The following is a 26,402-nucleotide window of genomic DNA, read 5'->3' on the forward strand; positions in this document are numbered from 1 at the left end:
TTTTACAAAACATTATGATCACCCTGACATTTCTTAAGAAAAGTCAGTTCAGTTTCAACAGTATTATGCCTCAGTTCATCATTTACACGTGCATTGCAACTGCCAGATCACAGTGTGTCTACAAAGGCACAAAACATTCACAGATATCTGGAACTGAACAGTCTAGCATTTTACCTTATGATCAAAACAACTTGTCAAGATCTAGAAATTACTTAAAACTTACAGTTTTACAAATTTACAGTTAATGTCTTCTCTCTAATTTCTACCCTTTGCAAAGTCACAGTCCCGCAGGTCGAAATGGACCATCTTGCGGGCCAGCTTTGGCCTGCGGGCCGTATGTTTGACACCAGCTAACTGCTGCTCCTGACTCTATAGAATAAGCTGTAAGGGGGTTGATGAGGCCCAGCAGTAGCTACTGGCTGCCTGGCTGGACTGCAGCTCCACACAAGCAGCCAAGATAAACATCTTCCCCACAGTCTCCTCTGCTGACATGACATGAATGTGCGTGTAGGACCGAGTAGCTTGCAGCGGTCACATGCATGTGCCGTGCATGTGCACGTCTGTGTGTCTGCATAACCGATTGGGACGATTCAAACCCTCAAACTTCTGAATTACATCTTTATCTTCCCCTACGTTTCCCCTGTTGCATCTAAATCAGCCCCCACTGAGCTAAGCGTAGCCAGCCACATCCCCCACTACTCATACTGTGTCCATTAAAAACACCAGCAGTGCACTCCAGTGACCACACGTCCGTCAGTCCCTATCCACACATCACACTCAATTTCATGCGCTACAGACAGAAGATAAAGCAAAGATTATACAACAACCTGCAAAAACATGAGGGGAGAAGTTAATTTTATGACCTTCTCTTAGACAAACTTTGTCTTCTGTTAAGTTTCTTTGTTGCTTTTGACAATCCCTGTAGTGTGTGAATGTTAATTTTATCGTTCTTTGCATATAATTTGTATAATAAAATAATTCTTACTAATGTTTCAAACATGAAAAGCAAAGAGAGAATGCTTCTAAACATGGTGCTGTAAATATTTTTTACTCATTGCTTAATTACGTGAATTAAACATTCAAATAAATGGAAATCAACAGCAATGTGTAGTGTTTTGTGGATTTAAGCTGCTTCTGTTGCTATAGTACAGCATGATGGATATGAATCTAAGCATCTAAAGTGCCTAAAACTGAACAATGCTATACATAATATCCAAATGTGCTTTAATAGGGGATTTTGTGCTGCCTACACTTGTCTGTTTAGCTGTGAAAGTGGGAAGAAATACACCAAGAAGACCACAAATGTACAATACAACACACTATTGGAAGCAACTTCAATCCTCCTGGACTGATTTTGAATCCAATGTTAGAAACATACTGTATCCTGAAAAGGCAAAAACAGTGAAAATGTGTCCTGAATTCTAGTTAAAAACCCCAAAGTTTCCAAATACACCAAACACGGCGGTTAGAATTTTGGCAAGTTGTGCAAAAAATCATGCAAAATCAAAATCACACATCTGTTTTGCATATTTGCTTTTGTAAAGATAAACTTGATATGAATGGAAAGTCCTTCAAATGCACGTATAATAATCAGAATTTAAACATCCACATTTCCAAAACATCTGGGCAAATTCTACAAATCTGCAGACAAAGATTATGTGATATGATTGAAACGTCCACAGCAACCACTAAACCATGAGGTCAGATTGTTTTGTCAAGACAATCTTTGTATTTGATTTATAGTCAATTTTTCGCCAGTCTGCTAACTGGAAACTCAGTTCAGCAGTTATGTGGCAAAACTTCTCTATGTCTGGTCCAAAAGCCGGAGTCGCGGTACTAGTTCTGTATCTGAAAACACATATAGGATATTAATGGACTCATTATACTTTCATTAGGGGTTTTCAGGGATCCTATTTCCATTCCGAGGTTTCAACCTCAAGATTGGAAATGCCTCAGTGGTGTGTTTCACCTCCTTGCTCCGACCCCTAGATCTCATGTTAACCAGCTAAATGCCACAATTAATCAATTTCCTGCTCAGCAATTAGACCTGTTCATTAGGCCTTCCATAACCCTTTATCCCCCTGAAGTCTGTGCTGCGTGGTTCAAAGGAGGCTTGTTCAGAGTGATCCATTACACCACAGTGAGCACTGCTGAGGGAAAACCTTGGAGGGACGTTTAGGAGAGAGGCCTCCTCGTCTTGATATAAAGTCTGAAGCTTTAATGCCCCTCAGGGGAGGAAAGGAACTGTGTTCTGGGAAGCAAGGCCTGAATCTGGGACTGACACAGGAAGGAGAAAACGATTCCTCTGGATATGATCTGATTAGCATAGATAAATCATATTGTGTTAAATTGAGTATAAAGGTATCACTGTGTTTTATAATGCAAAGACAGCAGGAGGCCTTCAGGCTGCTTCATTTTATGAATGTTGGCAAATATGATGAACGATGTTGTGAAGCTGCAGAATACACCTCAAGAGGACTGGTTGATGTATAAATACAAGTCTTTCTACAACAAAAACACCAACACATGACCCAAAACACAGCCTCACATCATGCATAAAACATTATCCGATGCTTCTTCATGCAAAATGAGCGGAAACTCAATTTTTCCGTCGAGTATACAGATAGAAAAATGTTGCAAAGAGGCAGGGCATTGCAGGGCATTTGCATTTCGACATCTTCAAGAAGGCACAGGTCAACCTTTAATTACATAAGCAACAAAGCATAACAAGAAAGAAAACTTCAAAAAGAGTCATATCGGAACCTCGCTTTCTGAAGAAAGTGCCCCAAGCAGAGTCATTCGTCAATCTACAGCAGCTGCAGCGAAGGTAAATATCCCCAATGAATCCAGAACTATAAATGTATCTTACAGTTTGTCTTGTTAAAACATTCAAATGGGAAATAGTAAAAGCTGCACTCACTCTGCAGAAGCATTTTTTTGACAAACAAACCAGAGGGGATTTCCTCCTTTGGGGGATGCAAATGAAGCCTGACAGTGTGCCGACTGTGTGTGATCTGCTGGGAGACTGATGGCAGGTTCCAGGCCATTAGCTGCTGTGTTATTCCTAAGGACCGAGTCCACCCCTTCAGGCTGTGTGAGGAAAGACGCTGGAGCTTCAGAGGGCTGATGACTTTATAAATCACAGGCAAGCTGAGGCCGATAACCAACCTGCAACTCACGACCCAAACACCGACTTATACGCATATTCCTGCAAAACCTATACACTCATAAAACACGGCTTCCTCAGTTATTCTTTTTCAGGCAGCCTGCAAAAGCCTCTAAAATAGCACACAAGTCATTACAGGGCAGTAAAGGTTTACAGTGGGGCTCCATAGGGCAGGGTGGCATATATATACACATCAACATGCTTCACTTTGTAGGTTTAAAAGCAAAGAAAAATGAATTTCATGAAAATTCTTGATCTGAAACACTCAGATATAAATTAGTGCACAAAAATGGTATTTTTTTGAAATCCCGTACAGTCAGTAAGAAGCTGTAGGAAAACACTGTACAGACCACCACGCACATACATGCACATAAATACCCACCAATCATGAGCAGACAGACATCCTCCATCTCCTACTCCGACATAAATGGGGTCAATTCTACTACACACTCAACCACCAATGAAAGAGGATCCCCCAAAATTACCACTTTGCCGGAGCCTGGAGCAACCAGTGACTTCATGTCTACAGCAGCTCCACTGATTTACTCACGTTCAACCCCTCTCAACTCCCACCGCAGCCCTGAATTCACCCCCCTGCTCTACGTGTTACCATCCCACATCCTCTCTCCTCCGTCTCTCGGGTTCAACAAACACTCGCAGAATTTACCAACCCGACTCAGAGCCGCTCAGACAGTAGGTTGTGTTATCAGCGGCAGATAAGGCAGGTCAGACGGAGACTCCATAAACACAGCTGAACGGTCGCTGTGTTCCGGACTGCAAAGGCCGCTTGTTGATGAGATTAACGATTCTTGGTCTGACAATCGAAGAGTATTTGGAGACGAATGCCTCAGGAAGCATTTGGAGAATCTTAAAAAGTGGACGCTAAACAAGCCATAAACTCTGATTTGAGCATCAGGATACAGATTAATCGAGAATAAAAGAGCTACAGAGAGACGGCAGAAAATAGAATCCGCACACAGATAAATTTACAGGGGCAAAACAGTGATTTCAGGCCCGGAGGGAACCGACTAAATCTCATAAAATACATTCCTGAAAATCAGAGCTCAAAAATATCACTGAAATGCCAAGTCTAACAGCAGGCCCAGTCTGGTTTTGGGTCTGTGGGTCGGTGATTTTGGTGGGATTCAGAGGCTCCAGGGCGACGGTGCTGATTGATCAGTTCCTGTTCTGGATGACATGCATGTGTACGTTTGAACATGTCTTCAAGTGTGTAGTTAATGAATTACAACCTTGACAGGTCAGGATTAGCCCAGGGGTGGTGCATAGATAAAAAGAGGAAGCCTATCCCTCTTGCTCATCCGCACAGACATAAAATCAAAACAAAAGATAGAAATGTGTTTTTCTTGATTCAAATTTGGGGGTAGACGCTTTTATTTTCTTAAATATCTACCCTACCTTCTTTTTCACTAAACAAAAAACACACTGCATTTCTTCAGAAGTAATAACAGTGTGAAAAGTTGTCAAATTAGCCAAATTTAAAGCTCTTTACAGACAGTGAGGATCCAGTAGCACCATCATCATCATCACCTTTGATTGTAAGGATGATAATATGTTTTAGAATGCACAACATCCAAGCCAGGAGAGCAGCTGATCAGTTAGCGAACATCCCCCCCTGGTGGCAGAAAAGCAAAAGGCGTGTTGGACTCACCACAGGTGTAGATGACACTGAGGTACTTCCTGGTGCCTGCATAACACGGATCTCCAAAGTCTCTGCTGGAGGCTCGGACCAGACAGCTTTTCTTTCCCTGACAGCGGGACGTCAGAACCTTCAGGGCGACCGACGACTGGCATTCTGACAGAAATACACACAGAAAGAGGGAAAATATTTGTTATTTGACAAGGAGAATGTTGGAACATGAGAGTCTAATCTTATTCTCATTTCTGGTAGCAGCTGGTCCACTGGAATATCAAGAACTGCAATAAAACTGTGATTCATTTCTTATGAAGACTGTGCAATTTGGCACTAGTCAGAAAATACAAGGAGAAGAGCAGACACTGAATAATCAGTTTAATTTAACTCAAGAAAAAAAGTCAAATAAGTTGGACAGGTTGAAGCCAAAAGGCCAAAAATAGACCGTTTCCCTGTTTTTCTTAGTCTTCTATAATAGTAAAATGTTTACCTGGAAAACATGAAAAATGACTATAAGCTTATTTCTCATACATGACTTTTGTTTAAAGTATTTAAACAAACCATTTTCTGATATCTTTTGGGCCAAGTCAATAATCATTGAGTCAAGAAATTAAATGGCATATTGGTCATTAAAAAACTAAACTAATTGTTATCTATCTATCAATCACTAATTTATCAGGAGTCTGTCCTTGACTTTTTATGCTGAAATTCTAGCTGCACATGCAACAATGTCTTTTTTTGTAGTTAAATTTATGAAATAAAAATAGTGAGAAAAAACATTACCAACAAATATCTGGCTGAAGTGGACTGAAGTGGACCACTGACTGACTGACAGTAAGTTATACTATTTATATCTCCAGCCATTTATCCCATCATTTCACCAACAACAGCTCTAGATACAAGACTAATTGGTTTCTAAAGATGCACTCACGGTTTGCGAAAACTGCTTTCAGTTTCTGTGCAGTCTGGGCATTGAAAAAGGAGTAAAATATCATTACTTTTAAAACACATCCTTCTTAAAACATCTTCAAATGTCTTTAAGATACTGCCCTGAAGGAAACATGCTGCTGTTTTACATAATCTCTGACTGGAGGTGGGTTCAGTTGTTGTGTCTCTTCATTCACCATTTCCCCTGTGTTGTTGTCTTTTGTGTATTGTACGTGTTCAAACATGTAAAAATGTTTATATGGGAGTCTGCTTGTGCTGCTTTCACAACCGGAATTCCCTGAAAGAAGAAGAGATCTGGTATCTCAAAGGGACCTTCAGGCTAAATAAAGGATAAGGAAGGGAAAAAAATGTTATTTGAAGGAAACAAATCTGTAAATCAACAGTTTCTGTACAACTCAAACTAACTACAGCGCTGCTATTATTCCCTGCTCCTTTCTTTAAAAAATGAATGGTTAACTACATTTATTGTCATCAAATATTGCCATGATTTATCTATATTTCTTTTTCTCTCTTATCTTTTCAGCAGATATCTATAGAAGAAATAATAGGAGCTTTTAATAAATAATTACCATTTTTCTACATGCTCATATGAGTGCAGATCATGAAGAAAACACACAAACTTTAGATTCGATCACAAACATTGTTTGCTTCATTACATTCAAAGTTTATTTCTCAAGTCAGAGTAATGAGCTGCTACAAGTTATGTTTTCCTGCTCTCTCTTTTCCTGATGGAAAATCTCTCATTGAAACACAGTGTATTGCCAAAGATCTAAAAGAGGAGGAAGAAGTTTCATTTCTTATCTTAAAGGCTTTTTCAGAACTGAAATAGAAAGTCAAGCGAGTGCAGTTGCCTTTCTTTTAGCACTTAGTTTCACTTTGCCTTTGGGCCAGTTTCTTCCACCATGTAAATAAAAACAAAGTTTTCTGTTACCTACATTTATTTAGTCAACACTACACTTCCTCAAGGTCCCAACGACTCACACACCAAGTTTGAAATGGCTCGGATGAACGGTGTGTGTGTGTGTGTGTGTGTGTGTGTGTGTGTGTGTGTGTGTGTGTGTGTGTGTGTAGAGACCACATTGATGGATGGGCCTCTCATCCATTATCACTAAGCACCTCTTTCATCGTCTGTAAAGCGTGGACATACAGATGAGGCTCTTCTGTTTCATATTCATAACAAGACTAACCCTCAGATAAATAAATTGCTAACTCATGCAAAGCAAATCCTCAAGAAAATATAAGAATATACAATGGATGCAAACTTTGGAATGTCATAAATTCTGAAAAACAAATCTGAAAATATAAAAATCTCTCAGTGGTGCAACTCCAGTGGAATCCATACTCCACGTTCCTCCTCATGACCCTCACTGACACTAAAGACGGAGGTGTGAGAAGCACTAATAAAGTCAAAAGAACCTCCTGCTGCATCTTGTGGGAATGTGGATGGACCCTGGGTTCCACATGGATGCCTCCCAGACCCCCACGGTCCATCTAACCCCGAGAAACAACACGAGGAAGCAAGCCTTTGAAAGTGGACACTGGGCTGTCACACTGTCTGCCCCGGTGGGCCCCAGCAAGACAGAGGTGAGAAAAAGAGCTAAAGAGAACAAGCTGGTTGAGACTTGGCTCACATGTCAACACGCCACAACAAATTTTGGCACAGGTCAAGGGTCAAATGTTCCAGTCAGGAAGTGTAAGAGGGCAATCTGGTGGTCACGCATAGTGCAAACACTGGAGATTCTTTCAAGGGCATCCAAATGTGCAAACCTGCCTTATAATCGAGAGACGGCACTTTATTCTGTGTTAATATTTGTAAGAAAATCTGGCTGATATATCTAATATGATTCAAGGCTTCTCAATGATGTGAAGCCAAATTTGTGTCTGTTCATTTAGACACGGTTCAAATTGGTTCCCGGACACGCCCCCCCCCCCGACCTCAGCCGGAGCCGGCAAACTGGAATTCCCAACCAGGATGTAGAGAGATGGAAGCCTGCAGGGAACCAGTAAGTGTAACTGGATAACAAGTTACACACCGTAAAGGTTACACAGTTCCCACTGTCACTGCAGAACATGTCATCTGCAATTTAAATCCAAACAGTTTTGAAGTTTTACAATTTGATTTTCAGGAGTCAAGATAGTGGGTCAGAAAAGTGCGGGAGAAAAAAACACAGAAGAGATAGAGATATTTAGATTGATAAATGACAATTCAGCATTATTTTTGCATTTTCAAAAAACTAAAAATGTTTTAACTGTCAAAAGAGCTGCATATTAAGTTTGTGTCCACAAAAATAGAACATAAATAATTTTTTTTGATGCAAAAGTATGACAAATTCCCATACGTGCATTTTTCGTTTCAACCACACAGGAAAATGATATCAACCACTATAAACATGCATTTATCTCAGGCATAACTGATGCTTTTTCAAGCTTGCATTAGAAAGAAACACACAAAATGGCATGAAGTGAATCTACACAGTGACTGCATGGAACTTGAACTTTGTCTGGCATCACATGTTGAACTGCATCCTGAGGAAAAGACTGAAGTAACAGCACTGTATAGTTTGAAGCAAGGAAGAACTGAATGCAAGAGTTTATTATCCCCATCAGCTGATTATCCTTTGCTCTTGTCGGATATAATGTACAACCTGACGAACATCTAGGCCTTACATTTGAAAAAATGCAGACAACAATTACTGCTGTGACTACCGAGTATTACTTTCTTGACTAATTATTTCATAATATTGCCTGTAAATGGAAAATAGGTGTTATTATCGATCAATCAATCCATTATCTACACCGCTTAGTCCTCATTAGGGCCACGGATGTGAACCGGGGATCTTCTAGCTGCGAGGTGACGGTGCTAACCACCAATCCACTGTGCAGCAAGTTTTTTTAATATATATGAATTACATTGTGTATATTATTAGAGCTAATGTTCTTATTATTCCTTATAGTTTGACCAAACCAACAGTTGATAGCAAATATAATCAATTTACTATCATATGACAAAACCATCAAGTGTTTAGCATTACAAACTCGATTACATTTTTTGACTGCCTAATCAAGTGACAAACTGTTACAGCTCCGGGGCATAATAGTCTATCTTAAATGAGTCGATATTTTGAATATAAATGTAAGTGTCATGCCAATTATGTCATGACGGAAGAATAATAAGTCAGATTATCGTCCTATCGTTCTGCCTTTCATCAAACTGACACCTATGTCGGTTTCAGTGTGTACGAATCTGTTCATGTCGCTGTGTCAGCATCTACTCTGCAGTACAGTGACTTCCTCCTCTGCCTGCTGTGCTTTGAATTTTCCCTCCCTTTCTCTTTTCTCTTCCCGGAGGGCTTGTTGGAGCCACTGTGTGATGCTGAAAACTTCTTCCCCTGACAGGCGAGTCCAGTGACAGACGGGCCCCCATTAGCTGCAGCTTTGATTCCCTGGTTGGGTGATTAGTTGAGCACACGGCTCACCGGAGGCAGGTGGAGGAGCTGGGGGCTGCAGAAACTGATAGAGACTTTTCAAGTCAAGACGATGGAGACACACACATCTTTGTCCACGAGCTCAACCACACACACACACACACACACACACACAGCATTTCTATGCAGTTTAAAGGAGCATTCCCAAGGGTCCCACCTCCTCTGGCTCTCATTAGTGGCTTTAACACAGACAGACAAGCGTACAACAGTCCTCTCTCTCTCACACACATACACACACACACACACACACACACACACACACGAAAGCCATGAATAACCCCTGTTACCTCTAACCTTTACCCTCCACCATTTTCCAAGCCTGCACCACCACCAGCCCTCCATCCTTCGCCAACAAGTACAGGCCTATAGTTCAGAAGAGAAGGTCCACAGTCAAGAGAAGCAGTGACTGAGGGAAGGGAGGAGTTTCCCGAAAAAACACACACACACACACACACACCTATTCTCACGTACAATGAGGTCACACACAGAGAAAACACAAAAAAAAAAACATAGAGAACTCATATGCTTCTTCTTAAAATGACTGACCTGTTCCGCTACTACAGGTAAAGGACAAGTCACAGTAAAGAAGCCATCAGTTCAAGCTGTTTGTTTTTCAGTCCTGCATGCTTTTGAACTGTGTTGATACGATGCCCTGTACCAGCAGCTGCTCAGCTCCATTTGTCTCATCAGTCACAAGCTGACAAGTATGTAACAAGTATCGACTTTGGGTTGCGTGAATGAATTGAATGAATGTTTTTCTCACTTCCACAGAGCTGTTTTAACCTTCTGAACCCTAAAACCCATCATCTTTTTCTTAGAAAAAGGCAAAAAAAACACCCAAATTACACCATTTATCAGTCAGAACATGTAAAAACTGAAAAAAAAAAGTTGGATTATCAACTTTCTAACGCTCTTTGAACAAATAATGAGTGACTTTGTTTCAATAAAAAACTTGAATATCCCTTGGGATTAATAAAGTATCTATCTATCTATCTATCTATCTATCCATCCATCCATCCATCCATCCATCCATCCATCCATCCATCCATCCATCCAAGTCGAAGCTCAAAAATGTGATATACTGAACTATCATTTCAAATCAGAATCACTTTATTATACGTCTCAATTTAAAAGAAATCACCAAAACTGGATTGTTTGCTCTAATGTGATTTGGTAAAAAAACTAAATCAACCAAGCAGCCATTAACGGCTGGCTGTGACCAACAATCTTGTGACAGAAATTCTGTGATTTTTCAGCTAAATTGGGCTGAACTTCAGGCTGTGGTGACACAGAGCAGATAAGGACAAGAACTGAAACAAAATAAAAATGTAAATAGTAAAATATTTATAATATGTTGAGCCATCATTACTTTTCCCAGTGTTGGTAACACCTTTGGGCACTTGGAACAATGGTGTACTTGTTCATTTTAGTGGTGTTTCCATTTTTGTAAAATAAATAATCAAAGAAATTCAACTTTCACTTTTTTGTTTTTCTTACCTGGGTTGTGCTGTTTCCACAGAAGTGCAGGACTTTATATTAGAGTGAAAAATGAGCCCACAGAAACAGAAACTGCTTGGGCTTTAGAGGATTAAAATGATTCCGTCATTTCACAAAAGAAACAGCTTGACAATAATATATCAAATAGAATCTCATGTGTGTTGTTGCTACCAGCGAGTTTCACTCGTCACAGAGCCCTAACATTAACACTAGTGGACTGCAGTGTGTATTGTGGGTGTAGTCTATGCCGGTAGACTGGGTCACTGTCATATATAGGACAACATTTGTGTGTTTTATCGTCTACTAACAAAACACACCTTTGAGCACATACAGATCCAGACACACAAGCACTTACATGCACATTCAGCACACAAACAACGACCTTCAACAGAAACTTCTCACAGCAATGCTCCACAACAGTCTTCCAGGTCTTCTACCCACGCACACCTTTCCTGGAATTCCAAGACAATGGGCGGATGAACATGTCACAAGCTCTCATCTCCTCTTTCACTCTGACTCACCTGCTATATGTATCATTTAATAGGGAGGTTGAGCTCATTGTTGTGGGATTAAAAGCCTTTGTATAAGAGGGGAATGACTCTCTGATGCCTGGATAGGCTGAAAGGACCTGCACACGCCGAGTGCTTTCTTTGGATGCCATTAATGAATTTGAGACGGTTCTTGCCCACACACACACACACACACACACATTTCCTGTAAATGCTCTATTCACTTCTACAGAAATTCATTTTATTGTGACAAAGTTGACTGACATATTACAGAGTACTTTATGTGATCAGTAGTCATAAAGAAATCACACAAACACTCTTACACACACGTGCATGGAGAGGTTTTTTTTAAAACTGATGTTTGTAAGCTGATAGCAACGATTCCAGAACAATTCCACTGAATCAGACCCATCCGGCATAAAAACAGGCAAACCCACATGTGTTATCACTAAAACCCTGCATGAATCTGCTGTCATGCGCAGTGAGAACCTTTTGGTGGCACAATACAAATGATAGGATTGTCACTTTCTTTAAATTTGGACTCCAGTGGCTTGTTGATCAGCTACTGCTACAGTTGACCTATATCTCTTTTATATCCGGTTTAAACAAACAGAATTGCACATTTTATCTAATCTACAAAGTCAAAAGCAGCCCTAACATTCTGCCATTTATCTTCTCCGTCTGTATCAGCGTCAGTGATAAATGCAGATAGAGTTACAGCGAAGCGGCTCACACCCTAAATGTGCTAAATCTGAACTGCAGCTGTGCATTTTCGGCTTCTAAAAAGCTGCTGTGATCATCTGAGAGGCTAGCCAGCCGGTGTCTAAAGTCTGAAACTTCTTTTTTGAAGCACACACTCAAAAGTGAAAGCATAGTGGCCTTCCAAAAAAAAAAAAAAAAAAGTTTGAGATCCTGCATGCCAAGCAGGGGGGCTATTTAGATGTCAAGAGGTGTGTGTGATGGTAATGGGGCAGATGAGAGAGGAGAGCTGAAGCAGGCCTCTTTACTTTGAGGATTCTCCATCACTGCCAAGAGCTGTCCAACTCCACCAGTCCCAACCCAAAACCAAGGAGCAGACAAGATCAAAGGGGTCTTAGCTCTGAGAGCACATGCCTGTGTACGCACTTGTGTTTTTTTTGTCTGGTATACTTCCAGGGATTTCAGATTCAACATGCAACTACATAGCTGCTCTCCACAACTCTTCATGACAACAAAAAGAATGGAAAACTCCCAAGTTAAATCTATTCAAGGTAAATTTTCTAATCACAGAAGCTCCTCTAGAAGACATTTGGACAATGTGACTGTAGGTGGCAATCCAAAAACAAATTGTCAGGCGGCTCATGTTGAGCTGCAAACCTGGTTTTTAAATGAAACACAACATGTACAGTGACTGTAAGTGAGTAAAACGGTGTACAAGCAAATCACTGTAATATCTTGCAATAACAACGCTTTGTATCGTGCACCTGAGCAGGTGCAGCCAGCTGTGTGAGCTCAGCAGTTGATCTCACACCTGAGGCAACGATGAGCTTTGCCAGGGAGAAGCGGTTGAGGAGATTACTAGTACCGACCTCGCTGGCACATTCAAACACGCATTTAGAGGAACGTAAAACCAAACTAGTCACAAAACAAACTCAAACATATTAGGAACTTCCAAGCCTGAGATTATGCAGATGCAGAAACATACAAGGTACCACATCGCCTCAGGAGGATCAGGAGGATGAAAAAAGATGGGGAAAGCATTTAAAAATAATTAACAGTGTGTGTCTGAGTTGTCACTCAAGACACCCTCACTTCCTGCTCCTGGTGACATGGGAGCCACATCAAAGATGGAAGCTGACGGGGGAAATCCCACCACAGCACCACAGCACTGTGTGCAGCAGCCTGGGGGGAGGCGGCTGTGGGTGGCTGCAGTGTGCACACACACCCATTATATAGCTGCTATATGGTGGGGTGAGCACAAGCAGCAAGGCGTTTGTCTGCATGTGCACTAGCTGTAAACACAGACGAGGTTAACATGCGATATGACAGTAACCACCAGCTCTCCTCCGCTCTAATCTGACCTTTGTACACATGCAGAGTATGTTTTCCATCAGTGCTGAAAGCTACTGTATTTAATCCCGAGTCTGAAACCAGATATCAGACCAGCCCTGTCTCACCTGCTACACCTACCTGTCACACATTCCTCATCCACCTGTATGGGGAGCTTCAAAGCCGCCCTCGGTGCTCATATCGAGCACAATAACACATACAGAGACGAATACATACTCAACACAATGCCATTCTTTATATCTGTCTCTGATTACCAGTGACTGACGCCTGTATCAGCCTTTCGACCCCATCCTGACACCTTGTGTCATGAAGGACACACGTACATACATACACACAAACACACACACACTCCAGGGCATGTCCGTAGCATTGTAGAAATTGTGAATCAAGGAAAATGAAATTTAGCCTTCATTCTGAGTTTTCTAACACATACCAGTTAACTTACACTGGCTTGAACTACTTAGTTACAACCTCAGTGTCCGTTTCCCTTCTATACATTAACAAAACAAAGGAAGCGCAGACTAAAGTGAAATAAATGAGCAGCCTGGTGAAGAGGCCAGAGTCGCCACCAGAGTGCCAAGACTAATACTTGTCATGGATCCAAGCTTAGAGTCATTAACATTCCCTTAAATAAGGGCAAGGGTACATCTGGATACCCCACACACTCACACATGCACACAAACACACAGAAGGAACTCAATATGTCCCTTTTCTACAGGCCAAACTCTGCTTTGGATGACAGGGACATCTGATCTACATTCCACCCAATTCCCCTGGCAATGTGTGCATGTTTGTGTGTCTACCTTAGCCTGAGTGGTGGTTTTATGTGTCTCGGCATGCTTTCAGACCGAGAGGAACAAACGCTAAATGGTGACAGGCTTCTAAAAAGTTAAATTAGCAATCAGTTATCGTGGTACGAGGTGTGAACACGGTTTGAATAGATGACATCGAGGATGGGGCGTGGCAGCGTTTGCTCTACAGCCTCTGAAAAGACGCTGTAGAGGAAACGATAAACCACAACAGCATCTTAAGGCATGCAAGTCAAAAAAACCAAAAAATCCATGAAGAGGAGCCCGGCAGCGTTTGTAGCTCATTCAGTGGTTCAGAAGTGTTCGAGTCCTGGCGTGTAAAACTCATCAATGAAATAGTTTCATTGTTTCACATCTGCTTGATGTAATGACACCTGGTATGTTTGACTCTCATAAATGTCTGAGCAGAAAGAATAAATCAAGGCCAGTCACATTTAGAATTAATTGTTCTGCATTTATACATAAGCAGGACAAGAAAACTCATTTGGGCGTCATATAAACTCAAGACTTGATTTGCATTTCCAGCTTGTGCCTCCTCCTCTGACCTCAGACTGACTGCAAAACTGATGGCATGAATAAAGCAAATTCTAGCACCATCACAGTATTGATGTTAATATCGATTGCACCCCTTGCTGATTAGTGAATAGGATCAATTCAAAATAGCAGCCCAGGACCCGACAGGAATACAGCGTCTCTTTAGCACTTGAAGGATTGGGTTGTTGATAGGGTAACAGAGTTGCTATATTTGCTAAACTTTTATTTCGCTAGTGATAGAAAGATAGAGAATGAATGGATCTGACTGCACCATTTACACTTGTGTAAATCAAGAGAAGTGTCTATGTAACTCAAAATGTCCCTGTAGCATCACCAGCTACAGGATACACTTTTAAAGGATGAAGCAATGTGTTAAAACATATATTTTTTTGAAAGCCCGCATACTTGCAGCTTGTACCTCGGTACCTGTACTGTGTGAGTGGGAGTGGGAGGGTGTCTCACCTACTGATGGGGCCCTCCTGTGGTAAAGAGGACACTCCAGGGTCCCCTGCTGGGTTCGGCCAAACATGGCAGAGTAAACAGCAATCTGCATCCCCCGTTTGCAGCTCAGCCTCATCCTCTCCTCCTCGCAGACCACCTTACTTTTATACTCATCTGTAGACAGGGACAGAGAGGGCAGACGAGTTGGCAACTAAATCTTAAACAAAACGTCGTGGACAAAATTTTACATACATTTGTAAAGACCATGTATATTACGGCAGTCTGGAGTTTCCAATGACTCCTCCTGACTACCACTAGTTTAAATTTGTCCTCTGCAGAGGACATTTGTAAACCTGAATATCTCCCACCCACTACATACTACTGAATTAACTCCTTTTGCCATCTACAGAGGACATGTAGAGCTTTTCAATGATACCAAATGTGAAGTGGTGGGGCTTTGGTACATTTCTTTTTGTCATTAAGGAAAATGACATGCATTAGTGCAAGTGCATTTTATGGGAAGAGGAAAAGTAAGTGCATAATACTTTTTATTGAGCAAATTTTGGCTTGGAATGTTGTTGGCATATTTTACATAAGTCTCTTAACAACATTAAAACATTGAATTATTTTAACTGTATTTTAGCATATTATTTGTGTTTGAAAATGTCCTTCATAGTTGACATTTGTAGTTATTTCCTCCAGTTTGTTCTGTGTTTTTTCAAATGACAACAAAGGGAGTCGTTCTCAGAAGCAGAGACAATTTTACTACAAATTGTTGATGGAAACTCGGATATTGAATTGTCTGATGAAGAAGGTCAAGATGCAGTGTTTGAGGCAGAAGCAGAGCAAGATGATTTATAGAGCTCTGAGGATGAAATTCAGGCAGGGCAAGCAGCTTTTAAAGGGCATCAGATGTATAAAAACATGATTGTTAGATATAATTTAACTCGATCTTATGGCCACCACTGTGCTGCAGCGTATCATATGTACAGAAAACGGAGCAGAAAGTGCAGGTTTCTTTGGGTGTAAACAGGCAGAGGCAGAGTTAGAGTGGACATGTAGAGCCATGCAGAGGCATTCCTGACACACATCCAGCCACAGTGACCTGTGACAGCGAGGAGCTCCACTGGCCTGCAAATAAAAACACAACAGCAGCCATTTCTACATCCATGTGGGGAGTGGAACAGGAATGCAGAAAGAAACAGAGAGCGGAGAAAATGGGCAGGACTGCTCTGTTATATCTCCTGGTGATGGATTCACTGTTGTTCTCTCACCCTCCCTGTTCTCCTCGGCTTCCTCTATCCTTCATCCACCTCTCCTTTCAGAGGCAGTGACACCTGCCCGATGCACCTCACTAACACCCCATGTGGCCTTTCTCTCCTGCCCATGAGAAGTCATTGGTTAAGTGACAGTGAACAAAGAGCTGTTGATTGGCCCCGGGGTCCGGTGGAGAAAGGAAAAAGTGGGGAGGGCAGGGGGATCAGTGGATTAATGCTCACTTGTGGTCACTCTAGTGTGAACCTCTGCACAGCTCAGTGCGGCTCGGCTCGGCTCAGCACAGCACTGAGCCCCGGATGGACACTAGAATCTGGGTGGGATTACTGTGGCTCCCCTCTGGAGTGATGCTCTTAGCTTCCTGGCTCACGGGGAGAGGGAAGGAGAGGGATAAAGGTGGAGGCACGCAAAGAGCATTTTTTCTTTTAAATGAAGCAGCACAGAGGGCAGAGAATTCCAGAGACTCACAGAGATACTGTGACACTTACTTTAACACATCAGTTAAAGAAGAGTTGGCTAACAGAAGAAGTTGGCCAAATGAGAAGAAAACTTAAGTATCATTGCTAATTTTAAAAGGTATAGCTGGAGTTTTTTTTTTTTTTTATTGTCAACAAATTCTATTTAAAGTACTGCCTGCAATATAGCTTTTTCCTCCATGGTTTCCACAAAACTATAGAATAACAGGGATATCAATGTATGTTGTTACATCATCAACAACACCAACAAACTTTCCAACAACAGCATAAATATCACAAACTGGATGTGTGACAGTTTCTAAATTGGTACAGAATTGACCTGTAATTAGTTGGCATAATTGAAAATAATATTGTTAACCACTGCATGTTTATTTTTTTTTACTTTTAAGGGTTTTTTTTTCTGATTCTGATACATCACAACAAATGTTTTCCTTTTGTATCTCTACGTATTTACAGTGTTATGACAACTGTTAATTTGTGGCAGCTGCAGAAAAGTCTGACACAGACTAGTGCTAAAGTTTTCAAAGACCCAAAGCTTCGATGAAATGAGAATACTTTAAATTGTCACAAAACTAAAAGGTGGTCTATAAACTAGGCAAAGCTTCAATGCCATGCCACAGCAGCATTAGCGCAAAGCATGACTACCTGAAAAGAAACACACGGGTGCAGTTCAGAATGGAGTTACTGTACATCTGTTTGCTTCTCTCCTGTGTCTGTGCTCGCTTATCATGTGTCTGAATACAGCCCAACTCCCAGTAAAGCTGGTCTCAGTTGCAAATGTTCCTGCTTTTGTTGTCAGCTCATTAAGAATACATGCTATTGTGCTGCACCTCTAAATTCCTGATATTGTGACAAAGTTGTCCAATAAACTCACTACCTGATGTAAAGACAGCAGCTGTTCAGTGAATTTGTTGATATTTATAGTAAATTGAATCCAAAGCCACTACCAAGGTCAGACAGTGACCACATAATAAGAGGAAAACAAGTTGCTTTGGCTGCTTCTTGTTTGTGAAATATCCAGTGTCCACTTTGCAATTTGTTTTAATTAATCAATTTGTCAATACAGAACTTCACGTTTTCACTACTTTGAGAGTTTTAATGGAAACTTGGACTTCTTTAGAAGTTGTACTACTGTTGGAGTTTACAGTTTAACTTTGAAAACCTTCGTGTCCATTTCATACTGTGCTGCATTATACAATGACAGCAGTAAAACTAGCCTACATGAACTGCCAATTTTTCTATTTTTGGGGGGAAATTAATCATTTTGACTTATCTGTAAAACAGTAAATGGATTAAACAATAGAAAACTACTCTTAAGTGGCAGCCCTACTATTGGGTAGAGCTACGGTTGTTTATTATTCAGTATAATAGAATATAACTTTGGAGTTCCTTTGATTGTTGATGTTTTACTTTGCTTTGTCCCTGGTGCAAATGAACTGGCCTCACCCTGGTGTATTTTTGACCAAGTGTGGAGGTGTGTGAGAAAAGAGAAAGAATGGTCCAAGCACAGGGAGGGACAGAAATGTATGCTGCTGTCAGGATATGGGGTGATGAGGGACTTACTAGGTCTGCATTTGTACCAGACAATGAGGTATTTGCTGCTGCCGGGACACTGGTCTGTCCCAAACACGCGGCTGTTGACAAGGACTTGACAGCTCCTTCTGTCCTGGCACTCGTCCAGCATTTTCTAAAGAAGGAAAGAGTGACACAGAGCGGGAGAAGACCAAAGACAGATTTAGAGGGAGGACAATAAGCCAACGATGGCGAGAGCAGCAGCAGGCAAACCTAAAACCACTTCAAACAGCCTGCTTTTAACCATGGGAATATGGAGGACAGGAGCAGGTAAGTGAAAAAAGAGAACGCGAGAAAGAAAACTCTGGAAAGCTCCACTCGACTCATTTCCTGGCATCATTTCGCTTCTCTAGTTTCATCATCTTTTAGGCTGCTGTAACCCAGGTGAGCACATTCCAATGCAGCACATTCTCCCGAACTGAAATCCTAGTTGCTCCAGGAATGAATGAATGGATTCTGTTCTGAGCCTTTCCCGACTTCAACATTAAAGGAGATGCATTAGTTGCAACATATCAAGGAATGAAGCACTAGGAGTTGCCGCTGAAAAAGTGCACGGGTGAAGAAGGACGCATTCTTTATGTATTTTCCCTAAAACATATCAAATACACCTGCAGGCTATTACTGTGAGTGCTTTTATGGATGTCTGCAAACTTTAAAAAGTGGTTCTTATTGTAACAAATCTCAATAAATCCAAAACCAACAATAAATTATACAGTCAAATTGGTGAACTGAAACACTGTGCTGGCTGACACCATGCGGTCACTTGAAATAGACACTGAAGCACCATCTGTGGCTGCAAATAGTTCCCAGCAAGTGCACTAGTTAGGTCTGTTTTAGTCTATTAACGACAGTGTCCAGCTGTTTAACAAAACTGTTTAGTCTTTTTTAAAACTAAGCATATGTTGTTTTTTTTAACCCTCTGAACCCTAAAAACAGTTGACTGGTTTTAAAGGCATTTTATGTTTTTTTTTTTGTTGTTGTTTTTTTTTTTTAGGATATTATAAAAATTATGCAATTTATTACCACCAGTAACTGTTGAGACAGATAGAATCAAATCAACCAACTGAATGCTAAAAGTGGGATATTTCCCTTAATTCTACAGGTCTCATTTAAAATTTTGTAAAAAAGAAACCATTTGCACTAACGTGAACAAAAATGTGACAGAAGCAAAAAAAAAAAAAAAAAGGGTTCGAAAGACAGGAGAATAACATCTTCATTAAGAATGAATGAAATTCCGACTGTAGAAAAGTCCTCAGGGATGTACATTGTTGGTTTTGGTCTTTTCCTCAGATCTAGTAAAGAACACCAGGCTAATCCCTGACATCAAACTCATCCATACTGACCCTGCATGTCATTAAAGAAACACAATACGTATTTACAGCACGTCCTTCTATTGAAAGTACTCCAATGCTGATTGCTGCTACCAGATTTTAGATTAAGCAATTGTATGCATAACTAAATGTCTGACAAATTAAATCTGCATCAAGCGTTGTAACTATTTAATCATTATCAAGTCCTTTGTCAAGCAAAAATGCCAAATATTTGCTTGTTACAGACTCATTGTACTGCTGACCTGATGATTGCACAGAAGTAATCTGAAAACATGAAATATCCTCAGCGAAGTGGTGATGGTAATGTTCATTTCATTTGTCTATTCGTCAATTTATTTACAGATTAATTTATTTATAAGTTTAACAAGGAATTTAAAATGAATTAGATGAACGAATAAAGAAAATAATTTTTTACATGGAGACAGTCCCACTATGATGCCAACAAGCCTCGGGGTCATGAGCAGATGGCACAACGGGATTCTTCAGGGTTGTGTTTATGTGTGTGGCTCAGCAGTCAGTCGTTCTCTCACCTCCACACAATACCCTCTCTGTGTCTGTGCATTCATGGCTGTCCTGTCTATAATGGACATGGTGGGTGTTCAATGCTAAAAGGCAGGGGGACCAAGAATAAACCAAACAACTGAATGAATGCTGAACAGGATGTGTTTGTGTGTGTTGGTGTGTGTTGGTGTTGCAAAGCGGAGCTTCTCGTCCAGCCACATCCCAATTTAGGAGAGGATGCTGAGGCAAAGACCCCATGAAATCGCTTTGTGTCACGGGAACATACAAGCCTGCCTCCCCTTTAGAGAGTGTAATTTGCCGGAAAACATTCCCACAAAGCATTACATAATCAGTGGTCCACCAAACTTTAACCCCTTGGCCAATTTGACCATTTTACAGGACGCTTTCTCTCAGGGTGGATTGGCAGTCCACAAGAAGGGAAGTTGTGTTATTGTGTTAAGAGTGAATTCACACATGGACAAATGCCAAAGGTGGGATGGGATCCTGGTCTGGGATGCGTGTGAATGTCTGGGAGACCTCGAGTTAACCCTAGCTATCTAAAAAATGAATTCAATTATGATGAAATGATGATTTGCTGATGAAAAAGGAGTGCGTTAGCTTAGAATTTACCTGTAGTGCAGTGGACACGGAACAATATCGATCATCCTCCCGAGTGTTATAAGAACTGAAGAGGGCCTGGTAGGTCTGAGGGCACTGTTGGGGATCAGAGGCACCTCTTCTCCCGTAGAAAGCTGACTGGACGGTGATGGTGGTGCGGGGAGGACAGCGAACGGACAGGAAGTCTCCGTCACAAGCCTGCTCGGTGTAGTTCCTTAACACTTCGGACAGGTAACCTATGCGACAGAAAGATGCCATTGACAGTTTAAGAATCACTTAATGCACAAAGCACTGCGATTTCTTCATATTGCATTGCAACCCTTTAATATGACAGGCATTACTAGTGCAAGCACAAGCATTCTCATGCTGTTTAATTCTATTTTACTGCATTAAATGGACCAAAAATAAGATATTTTACTCAAAATACCACCTAGCCGCCAATTTCATGCATACGCAGACACTTGTTAGCATGGCGCATTATCCTGTCTCATTGATCTTTTCTGCATAATGGAGCATTTCCTTGGTCATTTGGTTGTGCTGCATATCAGCATGCCCTGACATGCCCTCAAGTCATGCCCTCAAAATGCCTCCAGGCCTTCAATACAGCACAGGGGGAGTACAGCTTATTCAGCTGTTAGTGTCGGCCCTCCGGTCATGGCTGGAGAACAAACTGTTGTATTTGATATTTTAAATAAATACCTGCCAAGGAGGATTTTTTTATTAAAGTCTGACATTATTACAGTTTTTGTACAGGGATATATTGCATACTGGACTTGGCAACAGACTTCTAAGAACATTCTGTCACAGCAAAATACTACCAGGCCCTGTAGTGATCAGTGTTATTATTCATGGTTTTTATTTATTCATGGTTCTAGAAAGCGCATAAGGAGCCCTTTCTTCAATCACTGAATGTGCTGCTCTTTAGGCTGAATTCCTATATTATTTGCTTGCTTGAAATCATGTTTATTTGCACACAATCTGGTTTCAATACTGTGAATAGAAACTTTATATGAACCATTAATGGAACAAGCACAGAGTTAAGAAACTTAATTAGAGAAAATCAAAGAAAAGCTTTCATTCTTTAAAAACTGAAGTCTATCAGCAAACTGCACTATCCCACTAAGAGCCTCTGAGAGCTGCCAGTCGACCCGTCAGTCACTCAGGAGAACTGAACCCATCACAAAGCCACCATTAACATTCCAGTCTGCGAGAAGGAAACACAGATAAAGGAGAGAGCTGATCCCCCGGCCACCGTCATATAATGTCTCTCAGGACTTATCTGGCTCATTTATGAGTCGGCTGCTGCACAATCGTTCAACTCAAAACTCAAAAAGCTGATTTCTTTGGCTCCTAAGACACTTTTTTGTTTGATCGTGCGGTCGAAGTTGTTAGAAATCTGCTTTTTTAACAACTGAAAACAACTTACAAAGTGACGCCAAACCTCAAAGTGGTCTGCAAACAAACACACACTCACAAAGTGGACAAACTGTGATTCAATTACCATTATTTGGTTAGCGATTGGTAGCAAAGAGGAAACAACACTGCAATAATGTTCACTGACACACACATTAGCGCACATGCACCTACACACAGGAAAAAAAAACAACCCACACACCGTCCCCTTATCACCATGGCCACAGTTAAAAGGAGGAAGAGAAACGAGAGACATTCTGGAGCTTTGAAAAGGTCAGCCTGGCTCTAAATAGAGATGTTATTAACCCTGCAGTTCTCAGGGTTCCACCTGTGGATGTGGGTTGTGAAAACGGAGAACAGGTGGACGCGCAATCTTGGTTTATTTAGAGATTTCTTGCATTCTGCATACCATATTGCTCAAATGTGAATGAGAATCCAGCTATAGTAGATGCTATTATAGTGGCTCAGGTTGATCTTTTTTAAAGCTTCATTCATTCAGTGCATCTTTCCATCTGTCACACATCCAGTGATAAATGAGCATTTACTGTAAGTGTTTGGATTTAAAGATGAAAGACTTTTCACTGTACAGCTGAAAAACCACTTATGTGATTTAGAAATTGCTCTTGCGGCATCATTATTGCAATTTTGGTCCTTTTAATTGCGCGGGCTTAACTTGCTTCTCGCAGTATTCTCGCTCTCAGGTCTGCTTCCCCCTGCCGCATTCCTCGCAGGGTGAGAGGGAACTTGGCATTCCCCCCTGGCAGCGGGACCACACACACACACACACACACACACACACACACACACACACACACACACACACACACACACACACATGCATACAAAACGTCAACACAAACAACGTGGTAGGAACAAGGCCCGCTGTTTGGCTCTCCCTGCCTGGGTGTGTGGCGATGGCGCAACAGTATCGCATTATTCCAGGCGCTGGTTTCTTGGCACAGCACGGTGCCCATGAGAGGCCACCAGTTCTGCCCTCCAGTTAGTCAGGCGTTGAGGAAGGTTGTGTAACCATGGAAACAGACGAGGTTAAGAAGGGGGTAAAAAAAAGAAAGAAATAGATAAGTGAATTCGCCACTTAGAGGAGGAGTTTCTTGAGAAAGAGCGACCCTTGAGCGACACTACAAACACACCGATACGCCTTCCTCCACCCTACAAAGGGGGACTGTGAGTAAAAGGCAAACAGATTATCTCACACAAACCCTCAGGTGCTTTCTAAAGAATCCATTTCTTCTCTTTTTTCTTTCCACCATTCCACCCTCCTCCCACTCTCGTCTTCAGGATCATCACTATTGTTCCCCTTCGCTCTACCTGTTGACTGAGGCCTCCTTTCAAGGCCAACAAATCAGGCGGCGCTACGGCACCTGTGCAGACCGCCCAGCCAATGACAGGTGTCCCTCAAAGGCAGAAGGCTTGAACAATGCTGGAGGAACACCCAGGCGTCTCTGCTTCTTTTCATGTGGGAGCCAGACTCCTTCTTTAACTAGCTCTCTGCCCTTTCCCCCCTCGACAAAGGCGCTGCGCTATTATGTCTGCCGGTTTGTTTATTCGCTCATTAAAAGACAGGAGGTTGCGGTCGCCACACCGTTCGTGTGCAAACAGCTCCGTCTTGTCATGAACTGGATTTGAAAGGTCCATTTAATCTCTGCAGAAGCAGCGCGGGGATTTGTTATAAACAGACACAGACGACCGCACCTGCCTTTTGTACCTGTTGCCCAACACAGATGAGGATATCTTGTCATATGATGCAACTTAATCTGTCACTGAGCAAGGAATGTCCAAAGCCAATCATAAAGCTAAAAAAAAATAAAAAATCACTTATTAGCTCCTCATTTGTAGTCATGTGACAACCCTAAAGCGTGACCCGGTGATGGAGGAGGTCAGGTATGATGGAGATTAGTGACGGGCCGTTGTGTTGTGTCAACATGACACAGAAAAGAGGCCTGAAGGGGACGGGTTTCCTCCCTGGAAACACCGATTAGTCACAAACTGGTGCAGATCGCATACCAGTGCCAATTTACAGCTGAGCGTGGGCCAATATGGTTGAAAGTATTTACTCATGACTTTAAGGAACATGAATCGCTCTCCCCTGAGATGGGGCCTCAGCTGCAATCTTACCTGCCTCTCCTTTCAGGTCAGCCCGGGAGGAAGCTTTAAATAATTCTCCTCATGGTCCACTAAGCTGAGGCGTTCAGTGTCTGCTCAGGTACGTCTGACATGAGGAGGGTGGAGGAGGTGGAGAGTCAGTCTGGTATTCATACTCAGGGCTTTCCCGTTTTCAAAAGATGCCTCGTCCTCCTATTGGCCGGGCCTGAAGAATGAACAACGCACGCAGCGCTCAGCTTTACGACGTGTCATAATAGCTTAATGCTGCTTCTTATTCAGCTGCTTACTCCTTTAATTCATATTGCTTGTGAAGTAATGTTTGCAAAGCCTCTTGCATTAGGCAGGAATGTATAATATTGCAGAATATTATGAGATTACAGCTCAGATTATCGCCACAAAAGAGCATGTTTACATTGTAGTTTAGGGATAATCAACAGGCCATAGTAATAAACGGCAATTCAAAGATCCTGTACGAATAATAAACCTGTATCTGTGGCGACACCTCAAAAAGCATTCCAAAGAAGCAAAGTCATCCAGACGTTCTTGAGTGCTACACTATCAAAGGCTGCCCTGCGTTTCATCTTGGTACATTAGGTATTTAGGCATTTACAGCTTCATAACTTTATTGGTGTTATTTTAAGCAAATTATAGCTATCAAACCATCAAATGTTCAAAGACGCAGAGCAGCAGGCCCGCTGCTGAAGGAGGAATTCCCTTAAAGTGGTAATTTCTGGGAAGAGCTGAGGTTACCCTCAAAGACACAGGCCACACTCCAGCAAAGCTGTGGAGATGAAGAGGGGATGAAGAGAATGATGAGCAGCAAAGAACAAAATATGTAATGGAGATGAAAAGTGGTTGGTATGGACATAGACTGCATAATGAAGTACTGTATTTCTTTAAATAAGGCATTGAAAGGTTGGTGGTTTAAAGTGAACAAGAGAGGAAAAAAATGCATATTGCTCCTGAGAAAAAGAGATGGGAAAGAGTAAGACTGATCTTTTAAAAGCAAAGCCACAGCTTACAGGATGTGGCAGCGGAGGTCTAAAGGCCAGAGCTGGTGGCTTTAGGCCTTGTAGTAATTACTTTTCTCCGCAAACCTCAGAGACGGCGCAAAGGCCTGGAGCACACGGCATGACGTTCAGATAAAACAACCACTGGCTGTAAATCAAACGAGGTCAAATCTCTTCAGACCGAAGGTGAACAGTCTATTACGAGAGATGAATGAGACAGGTTGATGAGGTGTGCTGACATGAAATTAGATCCCAAAAAATCTAAAAAGAAAAACGAGCGAAAGTTCAAATTGATGCCACAAAGAACACAGTGCGATACAACAGGCATGATGTCAAAGGAAAGCAGTGAGTAACTGCTGCTGTAAACATGCCAAGTACAGTCCACACTGCTAAGCCATTCAGGTTTGAATCTAAAAAAAAATGCATTCCTAAAATACACTGCATTCCTCTGCTTACAATACATTAGTCTTGGTATTATAGTCACGTTTCGGATTAGCCTACTTTCTTGGTAATCGCGCTATGGGGCTGCAAAAGTGCACCGAGATATGTTTGCGCATTTAAATTTGACATAAGGATTACCTTCTAAACAACTTAAGTACTGTAAATGGGTCGCTCACTGAAAGTTTTTCAAAATCTGAAGCGCATGTTCAGTAAAACCATCAATGATTTTGTGCACAAACCTGAAGAAATGAGTGGAAGTGTTACTACTGTACTGTTTCCCTCAACTTCTACAGTTTACTAAAAATGCTGCAAGACACCAAAGTTAGCTTCTTACACACAGTGATATCCTACTTGAATGCTTTTTGTTCACGTTTTCTCACTCATTTGATACAGATACAGACATAAAAAACTGACTGACCACTACTCCTCTTAATTCCAAAGTTTGCCAGCATATTTGAAAGGCATGGTATCGTAACATGAAAAGCCACAACGGCAGATTTTCATCATTCCGAAGGTCACTGAAGTAATTGTATGACATGCAGATCTGTTGGG

At 41.5% G+C, this 26,402-nt stretch overlaps 1 protein-coding gene across 1 annotated transcript in view; it reads right to left on the reverse strand.

The window, feature by feature from the left end:
• Positions 1-26,402, reverse strand: part of LOC111585463 (protein eva-1 homolog A) — an 83,446-nt gene that overhangs the window by 42,018 nt on the left and 15,026 nt on the right. The window contains exons 2-5 of the mRNA XM_023294964.3: positions 20,875-21,098; positions 18,404-18,527; positions 15,111-15,263; positions 4,836-4,979 (exon numbers count right to left, since the gene is read on the reverse strand). Of these exons, the coding sequence (XP_023150732.2) occupies positions 4,836-4,979; positions 15,111-15,263; positions 18,404-18,527; positions 20,875-21,098 (645 nt within the window). The remainder of the gene's footprint in view (positions 1-4,835; positions 4,980-15,110; positions 15,264-18,403; positions 18,528-20,874; positions 21,099-26,402) is intronic.

The sequence above is a fragment of the Amphiprion ocellaris genome, chromosome 12 (assembly GCF_022539595.1).
Source record: "Amphiprion ocellaris isolate individual 3 ecotype Okinawa chromosome 12, ASM2253959v1, whole genome shotgun sequence".
Lineage (NCBI taxonomy): Eukaryota > Metazoa > Chordata > Actinopteri > Pomacentridae > Amphiprion > Amphiprion ocellaris.